Source organism: Capra hircus, chromosome 7 (genome assembly GCF_001704415.2).
Source record: "Capra hircus breed San Clemente chromosome 7, ASM170441v1, whole genome shotgun sequence".
Classification (NCBI taxonomy): domain Eukaryota; kingdom Metazoa; phylum Chordata; class Mammalia; order Artiodactyla; family Bovidae; genus Capra; species Capra hircus.
The window spans coordinates 97565273-97589121 of record NC_030814.1 but is presented as its reverse complement, the minus strand read 5'-3'; the positions used below and the strand labels follow the sequence as shown (position 1 = coordinate 97589121).

Genomic DNA, 23849 nt, shown 5'->3' with positions numbered 1-23849 from the left:
TAACTTGTTTGCTAATCCAACCTTTTTTTGGTTTATTTTTATTTTCTTTACTTTTTTTATTTTTAGCATTAAAAAATGTGTGTCATTTTAAAAGTTTTATTGTATTTGTTACAATACTGCTTCTGTTTTATGTCTTGGTTTTTTGGCCACAAGGCCTGTGGGATCTTGGCTCACCAACCCGGAGCTGAACCTGCACCCTTTGCACTGGAAGGCAAAGTCTTAACCACTGGACCACCGAGGAAGTCCTCTATCTTAAAAAATTTTTATTGGAGTATAGTTGACTTAATCATGTTGTCTTAGTTTCAGGTGTACAGCAAGTGAATCAGATGTGTGTGTCTGCTTAGCCGCTCAGTCATGACCAACTCTTTGCCACCCCATGGACTATAGCCACTCAAGCTCCTCTGTCCATGGGATTCTCCAGGCAAGAATACTGGAGTGAGTTGCCATTCCCTTCTCCAGGGGATCTTCCCGACCCAGGGATCAAACCTGCATTACAGGTGGATTCTTTAGCCACCAGAGAAGTCCAATGATACATATATGTATGTTCTTTTTCAGATTCTTTCCCTATATAGGTTATTACAGAATACTGAATAGAGTTCCCTGTGCTATACAGTAGGTCATTATTAGTTATTTATTATATATACAGTAGTATGTACACATCAATCCCAGTTTCCTAATTTATCACTTCCCTCGACATATCCCCTTTGGTAACCACAAGTTTGATTCTGAGATCTGTGAATCTGTTCCACTGGCTGCCTCACCTTCATTATCTGAGCCCTCTCCTCTCCTTCGTTTCCTGGCATCTACAGACAACCACTGGCCCTCAAATCCTCGTCTCAAGGTTGGTTTGGGTTCTGGGTTGCAAAACCTAGAAACTGACCAGATGTCTGAGGCATAAAAGGGATTTTTAGGAAGCTCAGATGGTAACTATCAAGAGGCCAGAGGAGGGGACTTGGACAATCAGCAGGAATAATACTGCCAGACTAACCCTCACTGTAGCAGGCTGCCATGAAGGAATCCAGAACCATCCTTCATGACTGAGTCAGTGGTTTAGTTGCTAAGTCATGTCCAACTCATTTTGCGACCCCATAGACTATAAGACTGTAACACGCCAGGCTCCTTTGTCCATGGGATTCTCCAGGCGAGAAAACTGGAGTGGGTTGCCATTTCCTTCTCCAGGGGTCTTCCCAACTCAGGGATCAAACCTGCATCTCCTACACTGCAGGCAGAGTCTTTACCACTGAGCCACTGGGTAAGCACTTGCTCCATTTTCACATTCCTGAGTGAGGAAGCTTGGGACTGGCTGAGGTTAACTAACATGCCTTGACTGCCAAGGGGCGGAGAGAGGAAGACATCCCCCCGCTTCAACCTTCAACTTGTGAGTATGAGGCCCCGTGGTTCAGTAGGATGACACACAAAGGGGGGTCTCTGCAGATTGAAGAAGGGGTTGGAATTTGGGTCCCCAACTAATAAGAGCAAATGTTCTCTATAGTTAACTTGCTAGTCTATGGAACTGGGCCTGGAGCAGTAGTAATAACTATTATCATCATTATAATTATAGTTATTAGTCTTATAATAGCTAATATTGAGCACTTACTCTCTGCCAGTTTCTAAGTGTTTTACAACTATTATCTCATTGAATCCTACCTGATAGGTAGGTACAATCATTATTCCCATTTTACAGATGAGGAAGCTGAGGTCCAAAGAAGCATCATATCCCTTCCTTTTTCTTTAGACCATCCACTGGTAAATACCATACATACACTCAATGCACACTGTGTCAGACATTAACACATTAAACCTTTAGAAACAACTCTACATGGGAAGGGAGTATCATTACTCCTGGTTTTCATTTGAAGAAGCTAACATTCAGAGACATACAGTCACTTGCCCAAGGCCACACAGCTTGGAAAAAATGGGGCTGGGTTTTAAATCTGTTCCAATTCCAAAGCCCGCGGTCTTAATCACTATGGTATAATATAACCAGAATTTTATTTATGAAGAGATATATAATAATATGGGCTTCCCAGGTGGGGCTAGTGGTAAAGAACCCGCCTGTCAATGCCAGAGACTAAAGAGACGTGGATTCAGCCCCTGGGTTGGGAAGATCCCCTAAAGGAGGAAGCGGCAACCCACTCCAGTATTCTTGCCTGGAGAATTCCATGGACAGAGGAGCCTGGCAGGCTACTCCCATGGGGGTCGCAAAGAGTCGGATATGACTGAAGCGACTTAACACAGCACACAATACATATTTGATGCTCATTTTCTTCATCTTTCTAAACATGCCCATGATCTTACACTTCTGATACAAAATTTTAAGGAGAGGAAAAAGGCCCAGGAAATTGAGCTATTCTCCAATGAGACCACCTAACTCATCGTATCTTGGGCAGAGACGGTAGGAATGACCAAATGTTTTCCTTCTTCCTGTCTTTGACAAACTTCCTGAATGAGTTAGACTTATTGCTTACTTTTCTTTCAATCAGACATCTGCTGCCAAAATTTCATGCACCTCCAAATTCCCTATAAACAACCCTCTTTTTCTCTCATATTTAGGCATATATGTGTATGCTCGGTCCCTCAGGCATGTCTGACTCTGCGACCCTATGGAATGAGGCCTGTCAGGCACCCCAGTCCATGGGATTTCCCAGGCAAAAATACTGGAGTGGGTTGTCAATTCCTTCTCCAGGGGATCTTCCTGACCCAAGGATTGAACCCATGTCTCCTGCATTGGCAGGCAGATTCTTTACTGCTGAGCTGTAGAGGAAGCTCATTTTCAGACATACTTCATTTTATTGTGCTTTGGAGACATTACATTTTTTATAAATTGGAGGCTTGTAGGAACCCTGCTTTGAGCAAATCTATTGCCATTTCTTCCAAAAGCATTTGCTCACGTCATGCCTCTGTGTCACATTTTGCTAATTCTTACAGTATTTTAAACTTTTCATTATTAATAATAACACATACAATATTATTAATATAATATATTTGGCATGGGGATTTGTGATCAGGGCTCTTTGATGTTACTACTTGGATGGTCAGCATTTTTTAGCAATAAAATATTTTAAATTAAGGTATGTACATTTTTAAGATAGAATGCCATTGCACTGACATATATTTAGTACCATGTGTAAAATAGCTAGCTAGTGGGAAGTTGCTGTGTAGCACAGGGAACTCAGCTCCGTGCTCTGTGATGACCTAGAGGGGTGGGATGGGGAGAGTGGGAGGGAGGCTCAAGGAGGAGGGGATATATGTATCCTCACAGCTGATTCACTTTGTTGTACAGCAGAAACTAACACAACATTGTAAAGCAATTATATTCCAATAAAGATGTTAAAAATTTAAAAAGCTCTGATACATTCAACAACATAAAAAAAAAAAAGATAGAATGTTACCGCCCTCTTAATAGACTACCAGTATAGTGCGAACATAATTTTCATATGTACTGGGAAACCAAAAAATTCACGTGACTCACTTTACCGCACTATTTACTTTATTGTGGTGGCCTGGAACCGAACTCACGATATCTCCGAGGTATGTCAGTAGAAAGCCCCAAAGCCCTAGGGATTTTCTTGTCTCTTCTGCTGCAATCAACACAGCTGGTCTGTCTTCCTCTCTACCCGTCTACCACGTCTGCTTCCTTCTCTGCTCCTCTTTCGCCCTCTGTTCCCTAGCTGTGGGTGCCTCTCTGACCCTGTGTTCCCGTCTGTGACACCATCGTGCCTACAGGGCTCAGTCACTTTCAGCTTCAGCCAACCTTTTCTGTGGATGACTCTCAAATCTGGACAGGCAGTCAAGCCTTAAACATATCCCCATCTGTCTGCAAAGCAGTATTTCTGCTTTGATGTCTTGCAGGGACCTCAACATGACTGAAAGAAGTTCTTCTCACTAGAAGCTCCCTGTACCCTTGCAATGGCAGCACCATCATACCAGTCAACAGTCAGCTGAGGACTCCCCTGCTGGTCTAGCAGTAAAGAATCTGCCTGCCAATTCAGGGGACACGGGTTCCACCCCTGGTCCGGGAAGATCCCACATGCCACGAAGCAACTAAGCCAGTGCACCTCACCTACCGGGCCTGCACGCTAGAGTCCTCGAGCCGTAACTACTGAGCCCATGCACCACAACTGCTGAAGCCTGTGTGCCCCAGAGCCCAAGCTCCACAGCGAGCAGCCACCACAATCAGAAGCCCACACACTGCAACTAGAGGAAAGCCCGAGTGAAGGAATGAAGACCTAGCAGAGCCCAAAATAAATACATAAAAACTCAACAGTCACAACACTGTAAATCAGCTATATTTCAACTGAAGAAATTTTAAAAATAGTTGATAGTCATGTTCTGGAATGTTCTTTTTCCTGGTGAAACAGACCTTAAGTCCATCTTTTCCTTTCTATTGCCACTATTCTAAGTGAGTCCCAAATCATCCCAGACTTAGAGTCATCTCAAGGGACTTAGTCCATCACAATCAGGAACCTCCTCCTCTTCTGCCCTTTCCCCCTTCTCTACCTCCTCCCCCTTCTCCCTCTTCCTCTTGACTGTATTTTATTGAGACAGCCACTTTGCAACCTTGAGGAAAGACAGCCTGAAGTAAAACTACAACACACTGAGGAAGGCAGAAGAACATCACTGGGCTATTCACTAGTCCGGGTCCACTGACTTGTGGATTTCTAAGTCAGGTGACAAAAGCCTCTAATGAGAAAGTTGCCTCTACTGTTAACGTTCAGAAAAAAAGCATTCCAAACCGATGTACTAGGATCTATGAATGGTTTCGGCTGACTCTTTGGAAAAAGTTCACTAAATGGAATGACTGGGAGAAATGACCTCACTACTCAGTTACTATATTCTTCCTTTTTCTTTTTATATATGTGCTAATTACATATCAATGACTTTGTGAAAGTCAGATTTGCATAAGATGTGATTCTGCTACCCATTCTGCAGTTTCTTCTTTGAAAACATCCAGGCTACTTCCTACCAGTACAAACTCCTCAGTTCAGTTTATGAAGACCTCCCAGTCTGATCCCTTCTGTCCGTTAAATCTTATTAATATCCTATAATCTCTAGAATACCAACATGAAGTGAAAGAAACACCACCAGCCACATTTTCAGGCCCAGAGCAAGACTTGAGAATCTTGGGTTTCCTTCCTGCCTCTGTCCCTGATGCCAGAGTTTCATGTCCTGAAATCCGGTGGGTGGTCTCCACATGTGCCCATGAGCAGTGAAAACAAAACAACCCACAGCCTATGTCCCTCCAGTATCACCTAAAACACACTTGACTTCTGAAATCAAAGCTTCATAAGGCTGAAGGCACTCTTGGGAGCAAAGTATTCGATACTCGTTAGTCATGATGACCCCAAAAGAGATTTACACATAGGTGAATCACACACTTAGAAAATGTACTCCAGGACTTCCCTGGTGGTACAGTGGATAAGAATCCACCCACCAATGCAGGGGACACAGATTCAATCCCTGGTGTAGGAAGATCCCTCAGGCTGCGGCGCAACTAAGCCTCAGCATCACAGCTGCTAAACCTGTGCTCTGGGTCCCAAGAGCTGCAACCACTGAAGCCTGCGTGCAATCATCAATATGGAATCAGCACATATATAAAAAGAAAAGGAAGAACATAACAACTGAATAGCGAGGTCAGTTCTTCCTATTGTTCCATTTAGTGTTCTTCTTCTGCAACAAGAGAAGCCACTACAATGAGACGCCCGCACACCACAACGAAAGAGTAGCCCCCACTCACTAGAAAGCCCTCGCACAGCAAAAAAGACCCAGCCCAGCCCAAATAAATAAGTAAATTTTTTAAAAAAGAAAATGTACTCCAGCTGCCTGGTTCTGTGTAAAAACCACACACAGTAAGCCTGAGAACACACCCTTGATCAGGCTCTTCCCCTTCTGCACAAATCTGTTCATACTTATACCACTTTATTGATGCAAGATAGCTAACGAAGCTGATTTCAACGGAGTTTTAGCCCATTCAGAGCTATGACACAAAAGATATGCCATAACTCCTGGAGTAGGACCACAACCAGGTGTAGGTATATTCCAGCCCCCAGTACATGCAACGGTTAATGAAGCTGACACTCCCACTGACCTCTAAAACTGCACCACGTTATCTAGACCAGCCAACATGCATGGGCACTCAGGTAGGGACTTTGTGACCTCTGGATCAGTTTATTTTTCAGCGAAACTTCCCTTAACAGTGGTAGGTCATAAGAACCATTGATTGGTTCATTCATTCAGAAACATTTATTGAGCACTTATTGTGTGCCAGGCACTACTCCAGGCACTGGGGAATACAACCTTGAGCAGAAGAAATGAAATCCCTGCCTCACGGTGTTTGACCTAGTGAAGAAGATGGGCAAAAAATAAATAGGTAAAGTATTCAACTTGTCAGAAAGCGCCAAGTGTGTGGAAAAAAATCAATAAATGAGAGGACAGAAAGTGTTGGGAATTTTAAAATTATAAGTAAAGGGTCAGAGAACCCTGGAGTAAAGTCTTGAAGATAAGAGAATGGATAGAGCAGATATTTGGGCAAAGAGCATACCAGGCAGAAGAACTGGAAGTGCAAAAGCCCTGAGTTTTCAAACTTGCCTGAAGTGTTCAAGGAACAGTAAGAACAGGAGCCTGGTGAACTGAAGCCAAGTGAGTGAGAAGGAGAACAGGGAGTGATGAGGTTGCGAGCTGATGCAGGTAGGTCCTTGTGGGCCAGGCTGAGGACTGTGGCTTCTCCACTGAGTGAACCACAGGAGGGATGGTTCACTCAGTGGAGAAGCCAGAGTAGAAAAGTGAGCAGAAAAGTGATTTGATCTAATTTAGGTGTTAAAAGGATCCTTCTGGCTGCTTGTGTTGATAACAGACTGTGGGGAAGAGGGCAGAAGCAGAGAGCCCTGGGCAGACACTGCTCTAACAACCCAGGCAAGAGATGATGACGGCCCAGCCCAGGGTGGAGACAGCAGAGGCAGAAAAAGTACTGAATGCGTGTTAAAGTTGGAACCTATAGAATTGGGGCTTCCCTGGCGGCTCAGACGGTAAAGAATCTGCCGTGGATAGAGGAGACTCGGGTTCGATCCCTGCATCAGGAAGATGCCCCTACAGAAGGGAAAGGCAACCCATTCCACTATTCTTACCACGGACAGAGGAGCATGGTGGGCTCCAGTCCGTGGGGTCTCAAAGAGTCAGACATTACTGCCATCTCCATGCCAGAAGGCATCAAGATTGTTGGTTAGAGCTCCTGGAAGGACAGAGCTGCTGTTCACTGTCAGGGGAAGAGATGGAGGGACAATACTGGATGATCAGGAGCTTGGTTTTGGATGGTGAACTCCTCCTCCAAAGTGGGATTTTGAGAGAGGTCCGGGTTGGAGATGTAAGTTTGGGAAACAGCAACATAGAAGGAGTATGTATTTATTTATTTTAAAACACTTTAAGATTTTTATTTATTTGGGTGTGCCAGATCTTAGTTGCAGCATGTGGGATCTAGTTCCCAGACTAGGGATCAAACCCAGGCCCCTGACATTGGGAGCACAGAGTCTCAGCCACTGGACCACCAGGGACATCCCTAGAAGGAGTATTTAAACTCTTAAAGTTGGGTGAGATAGCCAAAGGGCTGAATGTAACCAGAGAAGTCATGAAAATGGGTTCTTTGTTTTCCTTAAATGACCCCCCTCCCTCGATTTCTTCTCCCCCTTCCCAAGTTCTCAGCTTCATCCTTCTACTACACAACCCCACTGAAGGTGACGGCCTTTTGTCTCTGGATCAGGCCCAGGTTTTTGGAGAGAGGAGAGGCTGTCCAGCTCCTACAACCTCTGTCATAACACGGCATCAGCAGGTCCTATAGTTCCTTCCGGCATAAATCAAAGCACAGTGTCTTTTCAGCTGGCAGCCTCCACCTTGGCCCCAGGCACCCACTTGCTTCCTGTTCCACTGAGATTTCCTTTGCCCGCAGGACAGCTGTCTCCCTGCCTTGGTGAGAAGAGAGCAGTCATCAGCCCTGAAAACCATAGAAGCAGTGACCAGATGCCTCTTCAGAGGCCGGCTGGCATTTGTCACAGCAATTCAAGAGGACAAGACCTCTATCAGCCCCCAAACCTGCAGAGAGATGGATGGCAAGGTCTTCTCCAGCCACACAGGGAAAATGGCCAAGAAGCTCAGTACAGAACAACGTCACCTGGCCATCTGGCCTTCTCTCAATCCTGCCCCACCCCAGGTGGGGGCAGAGCGAGAAAAGAGGACACTTTTAGACAAGCAAGTGTGCTGGGCGCTGTCCCGGGTGCTGAAATCTCTAACCCATTGGGCGTCTGGCTATTACTCCTTGTATTGTTTTGGGATTCCCTGAAAGGAGATCCAAGACAAGGACTTTTGGGAGGCCACAGAATTACAAGAGAGTGAAGCAAAAAGTTGGTAAAGTGTGTACCAATGAATAGGTTTCATTGTGAGCACCTGGAATTCAATCCTGCTAAGATTCTTTAAGAAGCTGTAGAACAAACCTCTGAGTTTTCTCACTGAACAATGGGAAAGCGAGGGTATTTAGACATCAGCATCCTTGCTCATTGGCTGAGGGCTGCTCCTGGCTGGTGCTCAATGTCTGTCATACGGGCTGAACAAACTCCTATGATTCTGGAGAAGACTCTGCATCAGAGATGCAGAAAGATGAGTGTACTGGAGGTGCAAAGAGCTGAGCTGCATAGGAACTGCCCACTACAGCTGCAAGTAAACCCAGAGGTGAGATGAACTAATGAAGAGTGGGACATGTGCAGCAACCACACTCCACCAAAAGAATCTGTTTCAACTTTCCCTTCAGTTCACCAACTCCCATTTATGAAGCACTCAAACAGCTTCAGGGGCACAGGTCACAGTATCTGCCACTTACTTTGCCTCCTCTATTCCCAGGTGACTCAGGGTTAAAGAATCTGCCTGCTAAGCAGGAGGTGCAGGTTCCATTCCTGAGCTGGGAAGGTCCCTTGGAGGAGGAAATGATAACTCTTCCCAGTATTTTTGCCTGGGGAAATCCCATGGACAGAGGAACCTGGCAGCCTACAGTCCATGGAGTCACAGAAGAGTTGGACACAACTTAGTGACTAAACAACAATTCCCTGCCACAGCTCTAAGAGGTAGACACTCTCATGACTCATATTTTCCAGGTGAGAAAACCAAGGTTCAGAGAGGTCAGCTCACATTCTCAAGTTCATCAGTGGCAGACAGTCAGTCCCATGATTTTGAGGCCCAGGTCTTAGCTATGTAGACTATGCCAATTTCCCATTTTTGGAAACCTACATTGCCCAGTTCTTTCTTGCCACCATGGAGCCCAAGATGAGGGTGAAAATGAAGGACTGCCTGGCGACTTCCCTGAAAAACTTGACTTTAGGGAAAATGGACTCAAGAAAAATGGATTCTGGATTCGTATCTGCCTGAGTTCAAATCCTGGATGCACTATTTTGAGGTAGGTGAATTTGGGCAAGTTATTGAAGTCCTTTGAGCCTCAGTTTCTTCATCTGTGAAGTGGGAATAACAATGGTACTTAACTGAGCATATATTTATATATATACAGTATATCATGTTATAACTGCCTTGTAAGTTCTAGAGTGTCGATATTATCATTGTTCTTAATAACAAGTATTATGTTCATAAGGATCCTGGGCTGAATATAGCTCTTTGTCTAAACTTAATTTGACTCAGGGATATCCTAGACTTAGGGATGTGTCCTAGCAGGGCAGCTGAGATCCTAATCTGCCATTTACTAACTGTGGGACCCTTTGTAAGTAGCTTGATCTCTCTGAGCCTCAAATTCCCCTCTAAAGAAAGGTCTTGTGGAACTGAAAAGTGATAACACACATGAAATTGTTAATATAGTGCTGGCACACAGTAAGTGCTCAATAAATGATGAGAACAAAAATCATGGCAGCCAGCATCATTATCATCACTGTCACTCCAAGATGGACAAACAAGCTCCTGCTGCTAGGAAGTGAAGCGATTCTTGATGGAACACGGTTCAGCAAATATCATGACAACCAAATGCTCTGAACACTAAGAAGATCGATGCTCTCTCAACGACAAAACTCTCTTGAGTGATAAAAAGCATTTGTGTCACAGTGGGGAATCTTTCTGGTACCAGGGGTGACTGACTGATCCTCTGCTGGGGGGTGGGGTGGGGATTAATACAAAGACACATTAAAATAAAATGCTGCCGGCATTTATAGGAGCCGTTAGTTGGTCCTGTGAGTCAGAATGCTAGTTGTGGTTTGTTGTTGTTGTTTGGAATGTTTTCATTTGCAGGCAATGCAGGAGAGGCCGAGGAACAATTACATCTGCTGTTCAATTAGTCAAAAAAGCAAGAGAATGTGAGAGGTGTGTGACTCTGGCCAAGTTACTTTGACCCTTCTGGTCCTCAGTTTCTTTAACTATTTAAGGAAAAAAATGGGAAACTGGAATTACTCTCTGAGGCTCCCTATTTCTCTAGAAAGGGATCACAGGCTGGGTATTTGGAGAGACGAGGGAAAGAAAAGGCAAAGCTCTGATGGTGGAATCCAAGAGGTGGCATTAGCTACCTATACTACCCCCACTGACCTCCAAACTGGGACACCAAGATTCCTTGACATGAACATTATCTTCTGATTTTGGAAGACTTCTGATCACCCTCCATCTCAACATGACTTTGGGCAAATTACTTCTTCCCTCTGTGTCTTTACTTCCTGTGAGTAAAATAAAGGGGTTGGACCTGCCACAGTCCACTGAGTCCTAACATTCAATGATGCTATGAAAACAAAGTCAACGTCCTTTCCTGCTGGTCTCCAAGTACTTGAGTCTTTTCCTCACCTCTGTCCTTAACACAAAACTGCTCAAAGCCTGGGGTGGTTCATAGGACCTTTCAAAAAAGGAACCTTTGTTTTCTTATAGTCACAAAATATGAGAGCAGGTAAAGACCTACTCAACTGCCCCTTGTCTGCCTTAGCTAATGTCAGGGTATCTGCACTGGGTATCTGGCTATCAGGGTATCTAGACTCCTGGACTGTTCTACTATTTCTATCAATGCAGGGGTCCCCATCTCCTTAAATAGCTTGGTAAACTTCCCAGAGGGCTTCTCAGGTGGCTCAGTGGTAAAGAATCCATCCGCCAATGTAGGAGACATAGGTTCAATCCATGGGTCATGAAGATCTCTTGGAGAAGCAAACGGCAACCTACTCCAGTATTCTTGCCTGGGATACCCAACGGACAGAGGAGCCTGGTGGGGCTCAGTCCATGGGGTCACAAATGAGTTGGACATGACTTAGCGACTAAACAGCAAAAACAGATTTTTCCAGAACACTCTGATTATCAGAAATGTTACCACCTGCCAGCGTGGCAAACATTTATTTTACTGACCACCTGCTATATGTCAGGTACAGGGCTAAGCCCAGGAATAAAGAAAACAATCATCTTTGCTCCTACCCTGGAAGCATTTGCAGTCTCTTTTCTTAACATGCACAAGTGTATTATCTGACTTCTTTGACGTATACATATATTTCAACATTACAGCAAGAACTCTGTTATCTCAGAAACATAGCCAAGCTTCTCAAATCTTCCTCTTATATATTTTCAGTTTAATGATCAAATTCCAAATATACGTGGAGGATGCTATAAATAGGGTTGATCAATTACAAAGTTAAAATGTCTCTGAGGCTTTGAGCTACACAGAGCACACAAAAATCCATGGGTAAGATCTTTTTCACCAAATGTCACACCAAAAGATGGCCAAAACGTTGGTAATCCCTGAAAAGTGAATGGTATTTTAATGCTGCAGATTGCTTTGAAATATGAGAACACAATGTTTTAATCAGAAAGCGCACATTCAAGTCATCTTTGTTTCAATGTCAAATTAATACACTTGAGTCCCCTTCCCCCAAGAACACAAAATTAAGAGTTTATTGCATTTCCCATTGCTGACATTGCACAGAAGTCTAGGTGTGCAGGGACACTAGAGTCTTCTCTCTCTGTTCCTCACTTATAACCCAAGAGGAGATCCAACAGCCCCTTGGAATTTGAAGTAATAAAATTTGAGCTATGTGCCCGATCTGAAGGAGACAGAACCACCAGACAGTAAGAAAGAAGGGTTGATTACTGGAGAAGTTAAGACAAAAGCAAGAGAAAGGAAAAGAGAAGACAAAGAAGGAAAGGAGAAGGGGTTAAGAAATGAATAGAATCCACAGCAGGGGCTCCTGGTAGCGTTCAAATCAGGACCCCACTGAGACTCTGCTGAAAACTACAGACCAGGAAAACACACACACACACACACACACACACACACACACACACAATTTTGGCATGAAATTTCAGATGGCTCATGGATCCCATTAATTCCAACTACGAGCTTGCATCCTTAGGACCAATCTGCCCCAGAGGAAGACTTTCTCCTCTAGAGGCTCATCAAGTATCAGGGAACTGAGAATAAAAGATCACCCTGCTGTAACTGCATAGTGGACAGAGACATGCAGGCAGCACACTGACTATCCCATGGCTGCCTTTCAACTTGTATGTGTCTGTGTGTCTTAGTCGCTCAGTCGTGTGTGACTCTTGGCGACCCCGTGGACTGTAGCCTGCCAGGCTCCTCTGTCCATGGGATTCTCCACACAAGAATACTGGAGCAGGGTGCCATTCCCTTCTCCAGAGGATTTTCCCGACTCAGGGATCAAACCTGGGACTTCTGCATTGCAGGCAGTTTCCTGACTATGTGAACCACCAAGGAAGAACTTACTAATCACTTATTGAGACTTACTATATGCTCAACAGTATATGAGCTTCCCTAGGTGTTTCAAGAACCATGTTACAGAAAACAGGGGTTTTGAAGGCTTCTTCCTGCCATCAAGGTCAAGCCAGCCTCTAGCAGCAGAAGTCAGCCCCCAGGGAGCATAAGTTGGTACAACCACTTTGCAGAGCAATTTGGCAGGATCTAGTGAAGCTGGGAATGCATAGAGCATACAACTCAGCAATTCCACTCCTGGGCATATGCCCTAGAGAAATGCACTCACAAGAATGAGGGGACAGCTTTGTCCAAAATAGCACAAAGCTGGAAACAACCCAAATGTATAAATACATGGTAGAATGTTCACAGCACGGAGTACCATGAAGCAGTGAAAACGGATGGATGGGACCATTCTTGTCAAGCAGATTAAGCTCATACTTCTTACATACTTATCTAATTAAGCTGTAACATAAGTATCATATACTTCTTATATTCTTATATAAATGTGTAAATATATAAACGGAAACGATAAGCACAAAATTCAGGAAAGTGCTTCTGGATGGAGAGAAAAGAATGGGGCCAGGAAAGGGAATGCAGGGCCTTAGACAGTATTAAAAAGATTGCATTTTTTAAGAAAAAAGTTATTATTGGAGTATAGTTGATTTACAACGCTGTGTTGGTTTCAGGTATAGAGCAAAGTGAATTGGCTTTGCATATACACACATCCACTCTTTTTAGATTCTTTTCCCACATAGGTCATTACAGAGTATTGCCTGTAGAGTTCTCTATGCTGTACATAAAGGGTGTGCTTTTTTTGGTCACCAATGTTTACTTTTATTGGTTGTATATTCTACTGCAACTTCCTGTGCTTTCAGGAACAGCTGAAATATACTGTTTTCTTAGTCAAAAAGAACCTTCGGTGAAATATGGATAAGACCTTTTTACTGGATATTCCTAAAGTTTCTGATTGGAAAAAAAAAAAGGAAAAGATGAAAGAAAATCAAATGATGTATTGTTGAATCTGTGTAAAGGTTAATCAATCTACTTGAACAAGTAGTCTTTGAATGGAATATCAAATTCTTAATCACGTAAAGGTTTCATTTTGATGGCAGTTTGCCCCATCACCTCCCTGTGCTCACCTCCTCCACTTCCCCCTCACTCACTCTGCTCCAGGCATGCTGGCCTCATCACTGTTCATCAAACCCACCAGATGCAGCTCAACCTCTGGCCCTTGGCACTGCTGCTCTCTCTGCCTGGCACGCTCCTCCTTCGGCTCATGGCTTATTCACTCACTTCCTCCAGGTTTTCATTCAAATACCACCTCCCCGATGCTAGTCTTCCCTGACTTCTAGCCCTCCTGCCCATAATACATCCCATCCCTTCTCTGCTTTATTTTTTCTCTAAAAATATCTCATCAACATCTAACACACTAGATATTGTATTCATTCATGCATCTTGCCTTTCTTCACCACTAGAATGTTAGCCCTACAAGAGGAGGGATTTTTGTCTGTTTTGACCACTGCTGTGTTCCAGAGCATATAGTAGTTGCCCAATAAATATTCATTGGATGACTACTGTTCATTCAATATTGTTCATGCAAATATTCATCCAACGAATATTTGTTATATGATTTGCTATATGGTTCTCCACTTCTTTTAGAATTATTCTATTACACCTTTTTAGAAATGATTATTTCTATCACATCTTTTTTCATAATACATTTTTAAACAACAACAAAGTCAACCATTGAGCTGTTGCACACACAAGTTTCCTAGTAAGCAAAGAGAAAAGTGCTCGATGCCATGATATGTCCAAGGAACCTTCCAAGGTCATGAGGCAAAGGACAGTGGGCACAGCAAAGAGAGCCCCCGTCAGAAAGCACTAGGGCTGGCCCTCATAACAGACCACTCAAACCTGAAAGCCTCTACCAAAAGAGCCCAACTCACACAGCTCCTTCTGTGAGAAGCAACGTTGCTTTAAACGACAGATACATTTAAAACCTGAATTATGAGAGGCCAGCCAACACAGCATGGACACTAAGACCCACGACGTCTGCCAAGAGAGAAAGGACCTGGAGCAGTGACAGAGCCCAGAGGAGAAATAGAATCCCAGGGAAGAAAACTTGGAGAAGAAAGTGGCAACCCACTCCATTACTCTTGCCTGGGAAGTCCCATGGACAGAGGAGCCTGGCGGGCTACAGTCCATGGGGTCACAAAGAGCTCAGTCCATGGGATCACAAAGACACGACTTGGCGACTAAACAACAGAGAGAGAACTGTGATTCCCACACAGAAATGATCCCATCAGTTCAGCTCAGTTCAGTCGCTCAGTCGTGTCCGACTCTTTTCGACCCCATGAACCGCAGCACACCAGGCCTCCCTGTCCATCACCAACTCCTGGAGTTCACCCAAACCCATGTCCATTGTGTTGGTGATGCCATCCAACCATCTCATCCTCTGTCATTCCCTTCTCCTCCTGCCCTCAATCTTTCCCAGCATCAGGGTCTTTGCAAATGAGTCAGCTCTTCACATCAGGTGACCAAAGTATTGCAGTTTCAGCTTCAGCATCAGTCCTTCCAATGAACACCCGGGACTGATCTCCTTTAGGATGGACTGATTGGATCTCCTTGCAGTCCAAGGGACTCTCAAGAGTCCTCTCCAACACCACAGTTCAAAATGCATCAATTCTTCGGCATTCAGCTTTCTTTATAGTTCACTTCTCACATCCATACATGACCACTGGAAAAAACGACCTTTGTTGACAAAGTAATGTCTCTGCTTTTTAATATGCTGTCTAGGTTGGACATAACTTTCCTTCCAAGGGGTAAGCGTCCTTTACTTTCATGGCTGCAATCACCATCTGCAGTGATTTTGGAGCCCCCCCCCCCCAAAATGATCCCATAGAGGATTATAATCCCATAGAGGAAAACTGGGCTCTCATATAGGAGAACTATGAGGAATGTCTCCCAGTGAATACGGCTCTTGGGAGAGAAGGAAAAGACTTAGCTCGGAGGGGAGGAGTGAATAAGCAAAGGAGTCCGAAATCATCACAAAATGGTAAAGCCTATACTGGGACTGGATAAAGGGCTTTGGGGTCAGTAATGGAGACTGGCTGACTAGCCACCAAATCCATTTCCATTTCCTTCTAAGCATGGTGTGCTGTTTCCCAGCTTCCCTGGGCCATGTATGGGCATGTGCCTGAATTCGAGCAGAGGTCTGTATGAGTGAAAGAGGTTATGAGCCAGGTTCTAGCCAAGACTCCACAACCGCCTCCCTGCCCCAAGCATCACCATCTACGTTCATGTCTCTCCTATGATTTCCTGTAGACACGTAGACCCAATCTGTGAGTCAACAATAGGGAGCCACAATGTATATTGAGGGCCTGGGTCCCTCAATCACTGTGCAGAGGAAAGAAGCCTGCCAACGAGAAACAACTGTTTTGATCTTTCAACAAGCAAGAAATAAAGCTTCTGTTGTGTTTAAGTCATTACCTAGTTTTGGATTTTGTTGTTGCCGTTGTAGCAGCTAGAGTTACCTTATACAAGGTGGACGGTGTATACACTTTCACCTTTTACCTTTTACCTCTGGCTCATTGTATCAGATCTGAAACCTCCTCAGAGGCATTGATTGCACCTTACTTCAACTGGTTTTCTCCATAATCCCACCACAATCTCTCGCACCCTGAAGTCCTCAAAAAGCATTTACCAATTTAAAATAAAGGCAGGGTATTCCCCCAAGCAAAGCAAAAGGACCACGTGTGCACAACAGTTACAAACTTGAATTCTGGAATGATATCATCTCAGGTTCAGATCCCAGCTCCATCACTTACTAGCTGGGCGATTGCAAGCAAGTTCCTTCTATGCTTCAGATTCTTCAGCGCTCACACGGGAATATTAATGTTTCCTAATTCATTGGATTGTTGTGAGGATTAAATGAGAGAATGCACGTAAAGCACTTTGGAAGCAGTCAGTTCTAATAAGCTATTATTCTAATTGTAACAGAAAGCATCTGCTGTGATCTCCAGCCGAGATGAGGAGGTGAGGGGGGTTGGGTAAGAGGGCAGAAGCACGCTGAAGAACACGGGGGCTCAGCATTTCTGAGCCCAGCCTGGATGACACCAATCCTTACATTTCCAGAGTTCTCATCCTTCAAGATACTTCTAAGAAACACTGTACAGGCCACTTACCCTGTTAGCACCACCACAAAGTCCATCACATTCCAGCCATTCCTCAAGTAAGAGCCTTTATGGAAGGCAAATCCAAGGGCGATGATTTTAATTCCAGCCTCGAAACAAAAAATTCCAATGAAGTATGGTTCTGTGTCATCCTGGAAGAGGGAGAAGGTAAGATTAGTGTCTTTGGCTGGGCAGAGGGCAGCATGAACAGGGAACCACCCACCCAGAATCTCTACCCACTTCCCCTCACCTCTCCAGACTTTCCAGCCCTTACCGTGCCTCACGGCATCCTGCCTGGAGTAACCTTGTCCAAAGGCTACTGCGAGAAAAACAGAAGCATGGAAAAGACGACTCCTTTCCATTTGGCCAACTTTACACACTACTTAGGCCGCCATGTGTGACTATTTAAATTGAAATGAAGGGATTTCCTGGTGGTCCAGTGGTTGGGAATCTGCCTGCCAATGCAGGGGACATGAGTTCGATCCTTGATTGGGGAAGATCCCCTATGTCGTGGGGCAACTAAGCCTGAGGGCCGCAACTACGGTGCCTATGCACCTAGAGCCTTGCTCTGCAACAAGAGAAGCCTCTGTAATGAAAAGCCTGTGCACCGCAATGAAGAGTAGCCCCCACTCACTGCCACTAGAGAAAGCCCACGCAGAGCAACAAAGACCCAGCACAGCCAAGAATAGTAAACATACAATAAAAAATAAATTTAAGGGAAATAAAATGAAAGACTCAGCTCTGCTGCCACACTAGTCCCATTTCTGGTGGCTAACGTATTGGACAGTGCAGATGTTGGATATTTCCACCACTGCAGAAAGTTCCACAAGAAAGCGTCGGTTTAGAATATCTACTTATCACATACATCATCGAGGACCCTGGGGTTGGTCGCTGTGCACTGGTCTCTCCTCCAAGCCCCCAAATCTGACACTTGTGATGATTCTAAGCTGGTATGCACCAGTACAGCAGTTCAGGTTGAGAAAATATTGGAATGAATACTTCTGCACTGGCTGGTAAATGGCTAATGTTCCAGCTCCCAGCTCCCTGCCAGACCTCCGGCCATGTCTGGCTTCCAGCTGACACTCTATAGTATTAATACTTGGAATTAAGCTACAAGCTTTGTTCCATCAGAGCCCCTCCATTGCTGTCTCCCTCATTTGTTAATGACAATGCTTCTCAAGCTTCAGTCATTTTCATTCTCCTTCCACGAGCTTTCCCATACCAGCTCACCATCGCTACTACTATTTGCTCACTATTCTTTCAACAAACGCTTTTTACTTAGCCTGATCTTAAGCAAAAACAAACAAAAAAGTTTTAAGTCATTGTTTTTCTGGACTAGTTCTATTTTTAGGAAACACATTATAATACACATGTGTGCTGGGTTGTGTCTGACTCTGTGACCCCATGGACTGTAGCCCACCAGGCTCCTCTGTCCATGAGATTTCCCAGGCAAGAATGCTGGTGTGGGTTGCCATTTCCTACTCCAGGGGATCTTCCCGACCCAGGGATTAAACCCACGTCTCCTGCATCGGCAGGCAGGCTCTTCTGCAGCACCACCTTGGAAGCCCAGTACATAGTTATTAACATGTAAGAGCCTTGAGATCATCAATATTATGTGGATTAGGAAGGAGTGACTTCTAACATCTCTCTCTCTCCCTACACTTGAGTTTTGAAAACTGGCTTTGAAATGGTGATGGGAAGGAAAAAGTTCTCCTTCTTGGGGTTGTCAGAATGCCAGGAGGCAAACCAGGGGGCTGGGGGATGGCTTGGGGCATCAAGAGTGAACTTAGTGCTACTTTACAGCTCTGCAGAGTTCCACCAGATCAAACTGGATTTTGACTGGATTTTGACTCCAGAGCTGATATTCATGTATAGTAAAGCTGGAGAAAAGAGAAACCAGCTAAATGATACCCTAAGCAAGCAACCGCACAAAAGTCAGAATGTGGGACCTTCCTTAGGGCAACTGGACTGGTTTCTGCAGAGTCAATGGCAAGAGAGAAGATAACTGCCTTAGATTAGAAGCCTTAACATCAAATCTAGACCATGTGCGGATCTTGGTTCAAACAAAACAACCTGTAAGATGCCATTTCTGAAGGAATTGTGGATATTTGATTACTGGCTGGGTTTCTGATCATTCCCAGGAACCACTGGCGTGTTGGATGTCAACATGTCACTGGGGTGATGTAAGAAAGCGCCTTTTTTGGCCACTCTATGTGCCTTGTGGGATCTTAGTTCTTCAGCCAGGGTTTGAACCCAGGCCATGGCATTGAAAGCACCAAGTCCTAACCACTGGACCACCAGGTAAGTCCCAGAAAGTGCCCAAATTTTGAGCAATCCAGACTTAAGTATATGGCAATGAATTGATGTATTGCTTGGGATTTGCCTTAACATACTTTGGCCAAGAAAAACAAACCAAGGAAATAAAAAACGAAAGGAAACGTGAAGTGAGTCAAAATCTTGATATTTGTTGTCTCTGGATGATGAGTTCATGAGGGGTTCATGGTACTGTTCTCCATGTATTTATGTATGGTCAATATTTTTCACAAGAATTTTGGTTTGTTTTTATTTTTTAAAAATTTATTTATGTATTTAAATTCTTTTGGCTGTGCCACCAGACTTGCAGGATCTTAGCTCCCCATCCAGGGATTGAACCTGGGCCCTAAGAGTGAAAGCATCAAGTCTTGCCACCCAATTGCCAGAGAATTCCCCAAAATTTTGTTCTGAATGTGACTTCTCATGGACAACGTGACCCCTCCATCCCTCTCCAGATTCACAAGAGGTCTGCTGGGGGGGGGGGCGGGAGTGGAGGACGGGCAGCGAGGACTTCTCTCTCCCCAGATTATTGGTATTCATGAAATTTAGGTTCCCCAGGGCTTCCACAGTGGCTGAGTGGTAAAGAATCCTCCTGCAATGCAGAAGACACGGGTTTGATCCCTAGGTTGGGAAGACCCCTTGGAGCAGGAAATGGTAACCCACTCCAATATTCTGGCCTGAGAAATCCCATGGACAGAGGAGCCTAGTGGGTTCCAGTTCATGGGGTCGCAAAAGAGTCGGACAGGACTCAGCAACTAAACAACAACAGGCAGGGGGCCCAGGATCTGGTGCTTGGAAACAAGGCTAAGAGCCCAGTCTGCTCTCAGATCCCACAACCACATCAGCGTGCCAGCAAAGCAGAGACCCCGGTAGAGAGACGTCACTTACCAGTCGTTCAGACATAGGAGTCTTGTCATCGTCAGGTAGGTGCTGCTCCAGGGCGAGGACGATGCAGTTTGCTATGATGGTGGCTAAAATCATATATTCAAAGGGAGTATCACAGAGTTAAGGAAAATCTTTCCAGCTTTGTTTAGATTCAAAGCACAATTGAGCGGAAGATACAGGGGTTTCCCACATGTCCCCTGCCCCACATAGGCACAGACTGCCCCGTTATGAACGTCCCCCACCAGAGTGGTTCATTTGTCACCCATGATGAACCTACACACATCACTATCATCCAAAGTCCTTAGCTTACTTTACGGTTCACACTTGGTGTCGTACATTCTGTGAGTGTGACATGGATCTACCAACACAGCTTCATACAGAGGAGTTTCACTGCCATGAAAACCCAGCAGATGATTCCGTAAGGAAAATGCAGATGCTCTTCCTCCATCTCACCTCCAACCTTCACTGGACAAATATCAATTTAGCACCTATTGTGTGCCAGGTCCTGGGCACAGGGTCACAGCTGAGAGTAAAACTGACAGAAATTTCTGCCCTTGTGGAGGAGAGGCATACAGTACTGTATGGCGAATGCTGCAGAGAGAAAACGCAGGAAAGGAGGTTGGTGGTTGCAGTTTAAAATACAGTGATCAGATCTGATAACAAAATGCCCATCTTAGATGTCCATCCACAGAAGGATAGATAAAGAAGATGGGGTACATAATGCAATGGGCTATTCCTGAGCCATGAAAAAGAATGGAATAATGCTGTTTGTAGCAACATGGATGCAATTAGGGATTATCATATAAAGTAAGTCAGATAAATACAAATAAATGCCATATGATATCACTTATACATGGATTCCAAAATATGATACAAGTGAACTTATTCACAAGACAGAAACAGCCTCACAGACTCAGAAAACAAACTTACAGTTACCAAAAGGGAAAGTGGGGTTGGGGAGGGATAAATTAGGAGTTTGGGATTAACATATAACTATTATATATAATATATATATAACATTAACATATTAACTTATATATAAAATAGATAATCAGCAAGGACCTACTCTATAGCACAGAGAATCTGTTCAACATTCTGTAATCACCTGTACGGGGAAAGAATCTGAAAAGGAATGCATATATATATGTGTGTGTGTGTGTGTGTGTACATAACTGATTCACTTTGCTTACACCTGAAACTAACACAACATTGTAAATCAACTACATTCCAATTTAAAATAAAAATTAAATAAAAAATAAAATACAGTGATGGGGTTTGATATCAAAAGCATGATCAACAAAAGTAAAAACAGACAAATCGGACTTTGCCAAAATTTAGAACATTTGTGCTTCAAAGGACATTGTCAAGAAAATGAAAAAAACCCAACAGAATGCAAGAAAATATTTGCAAATCATATATCTGATAAGGGTCTAGTATCAGAATAGATAAAGAAACACTTACAACTTGACAAGAAGAAGACAACCCAATTAAATAACGGGCGGAGTTTGAAAAGACATTTCTCCAAAGAAGATTAGGAAAATGCAAATCAAACCACAATGAGATACCACTTCACATCCAGTAGGATAATAAGAATGAAAAAACCAGAAAACAGTGAGTGTTGGTGGGCTTCCCTGGGGGCTGAGTGGTAAAGAATCAGCCTGCCAATGCAGGGGACACGGGTTTGATCCCTGGTCCAGGAAGATCCCACACAGTTCAGGACAAGCCAGCCTGGATGCCACAGCTGCTGAGCCAGTGAGCTGCAACTAGTGAAGCCCACGTCCTCAGAGCCCGTGCTTGGCGACAAGAGAGGAGCCCCCACTCTCTGCAACTGGAGAAAGCCCACACGCAGCAATAAAGGCCAGCGCAGCTATAAATAAATAAATCTTAAAAAAAAGAACTGGGTTGATTTATTTGAAAAATAAAGTGTTGGTGAGATTGTGAGAAACTGGAACCACTGTACTTTGCTAGTGAGAATGTAAAACAGTGCAGCCACTGAGGAAAATAGTTTGATGACTCCTCAAAAAGTTAAGACATAGAATTACCATAAAAATCTAGCAATTCCACTCTTAGGTATACACCAAAAGAACTGGACAACCAGTACTCAGATACATGGTCACAGTAGCAATATTCACAATGAGCCAAAAGGTGGAAACAACCCAAACGTCCATCAGGGAATGAATAAACAATATATGATATATCCATAGAATGGAATATTATTCTGCCATAAAAATGAAGCACCAACTCACACTACCGTGTGGAGGGGCCTCAAAAACATCATGCTAAGTCAAAGAAACCAGATACAAAAGACCATGCATCGTATGAATTCCATTGATATGAAATGTCCAAAACAAGCAAGTCCACAGTCAGAAAGCAGACTGGTGGTTGCCAAGGACTGAGGGGGCTGGGGGAGGGGGCGATGGTGAGTGGTTCCTTAATGTTTTGGAACTAGATAAAGGTGATAGCTGAACACCATTCCGAATGTACTGAATACCAAGGAATTAAAAATGGCTAGTACTGTTATGTGAATTTCACTTCAATAAAAAACAACATGGTAGTCAAGCCTCCAAGAATCAGCCCTTTCAAGATCCAAAGGAGAGAAGGTGTAGGTCATATGGCTATTTCTAGATGCATATTCCCTCTCTCTTTGGGCACAAGCACCTCCCTGAAACCTGGAACACTGCTCCAGCCACCAGACAGTCCCACTGGAGGGTCTGCCCTTGGGGAGGGTCTGTCCTGTTCACTTCATATCAGGACCTGCTCTGCTGATCAGCAGGTGGTCCACAATATCCCTGCTTCCCCGGCCAGATCTGCAGAAGCATCCTCAGGCCAACAGCCTTAATAAACAAAATAGGCAATTTCTTTTCTTTTTAATTTAATTTTTAAAATTTTATATTGGAAGAGAACAAAAGAGGAAGAGAAAAGACCTAGGAAAACAAATTCAAAACAATTAACAAAATGGCAATAAGAACATACATATCAATAATTACTTTAAATAAAAAAGTCAGTAAAGAATCTGCCTACAGTGCAGGAGACCCGGGTTCAATCCCCGGGTTGGGAAGATCCCCTGGAGAAGGAAATGGCGACCCACTCCAGTATCCTTGCCTGGAAAATCTCACGGACAGGGGAGCCTGGTGGGCTACAGTCCATGGGGTGTCAAAGAGTCAGGCACGACTGAGCGACTAACACACTAACACCACAAAACTGGAAATTTCTGAGAAGGAGGCTTAGGTGTGGAGAAATGGATACTAGAGGGAGAAAGTAACCAAAGGGTATTGGTTACTCTGGAGCGGGGTCTCCCAACTTCCACACTACTGACATGATGAGGGGCTGATTGTGGAGCTAGAGAAGACTCTTGAGGGTCCCTTGGACAGCAAGGAGATCAAATCAGTCAATCCTAAAGGAAATCAATCCTGAATATTCACTGCAAAGACTGACGCTGAAGCTCCAATACTTTGGCCATCTGATGCAAAGAGCCAACTCACTGGAGAAGACCTTGATGCTGGGAAAGACGGAAGGCAAAAGGAGAAGGGGATGGCAGAGGAGAGATGGTTGGATGGTATCACCAACTCAATGGACATGACTTAGAGCAAACCCCGGGAGACAGTGACGGATAGGGAAGCCTGGCATGAGGCAGTCTATGGGGTCACAAGGAGTCAGGCATGACTTAGCAACTGAACAACAACAATAACAATTCTCTGTGGGTGGGGTTTCAGGGAAGCTGTCCTGCATTATTGTAGGGTGTTGACCAGCATCCCTGGCCTCTACCCTAG

The 23849-nt window shown here is 44.2% G+C and overlaps 1 protein-coding gene across 18 annotated transcripts in view; it reads right to left on the bottom strand.

The window, feature by feature from the left end:
- Positions 1–23849, bottom strand: part of CACNA1A (calcium voltage-gated channel subunit alpha1 A) — a 250975-nt gene that overhangs the window by 182429 nt on the left and 44697 nt on the right. For all 18 annotated transcript variants that reach the window (XM_018051221.1, XM_018051220.1, XM_018051232.1 and 15 more), the window contains 2 exons: positions 20083–20188; positions 16894–17033 (listed from right to left, as the gene is read on the bottom strand). In XM_018051221.1, coding sequence (XP_017906710.1) covers positions 16894–17033; positions 20083–20188 — 246 coding nt within the window. The remainder of the gene's footprint in view (positions 1–16893; positions 17034–20082; positions 20189–23849) is intronic.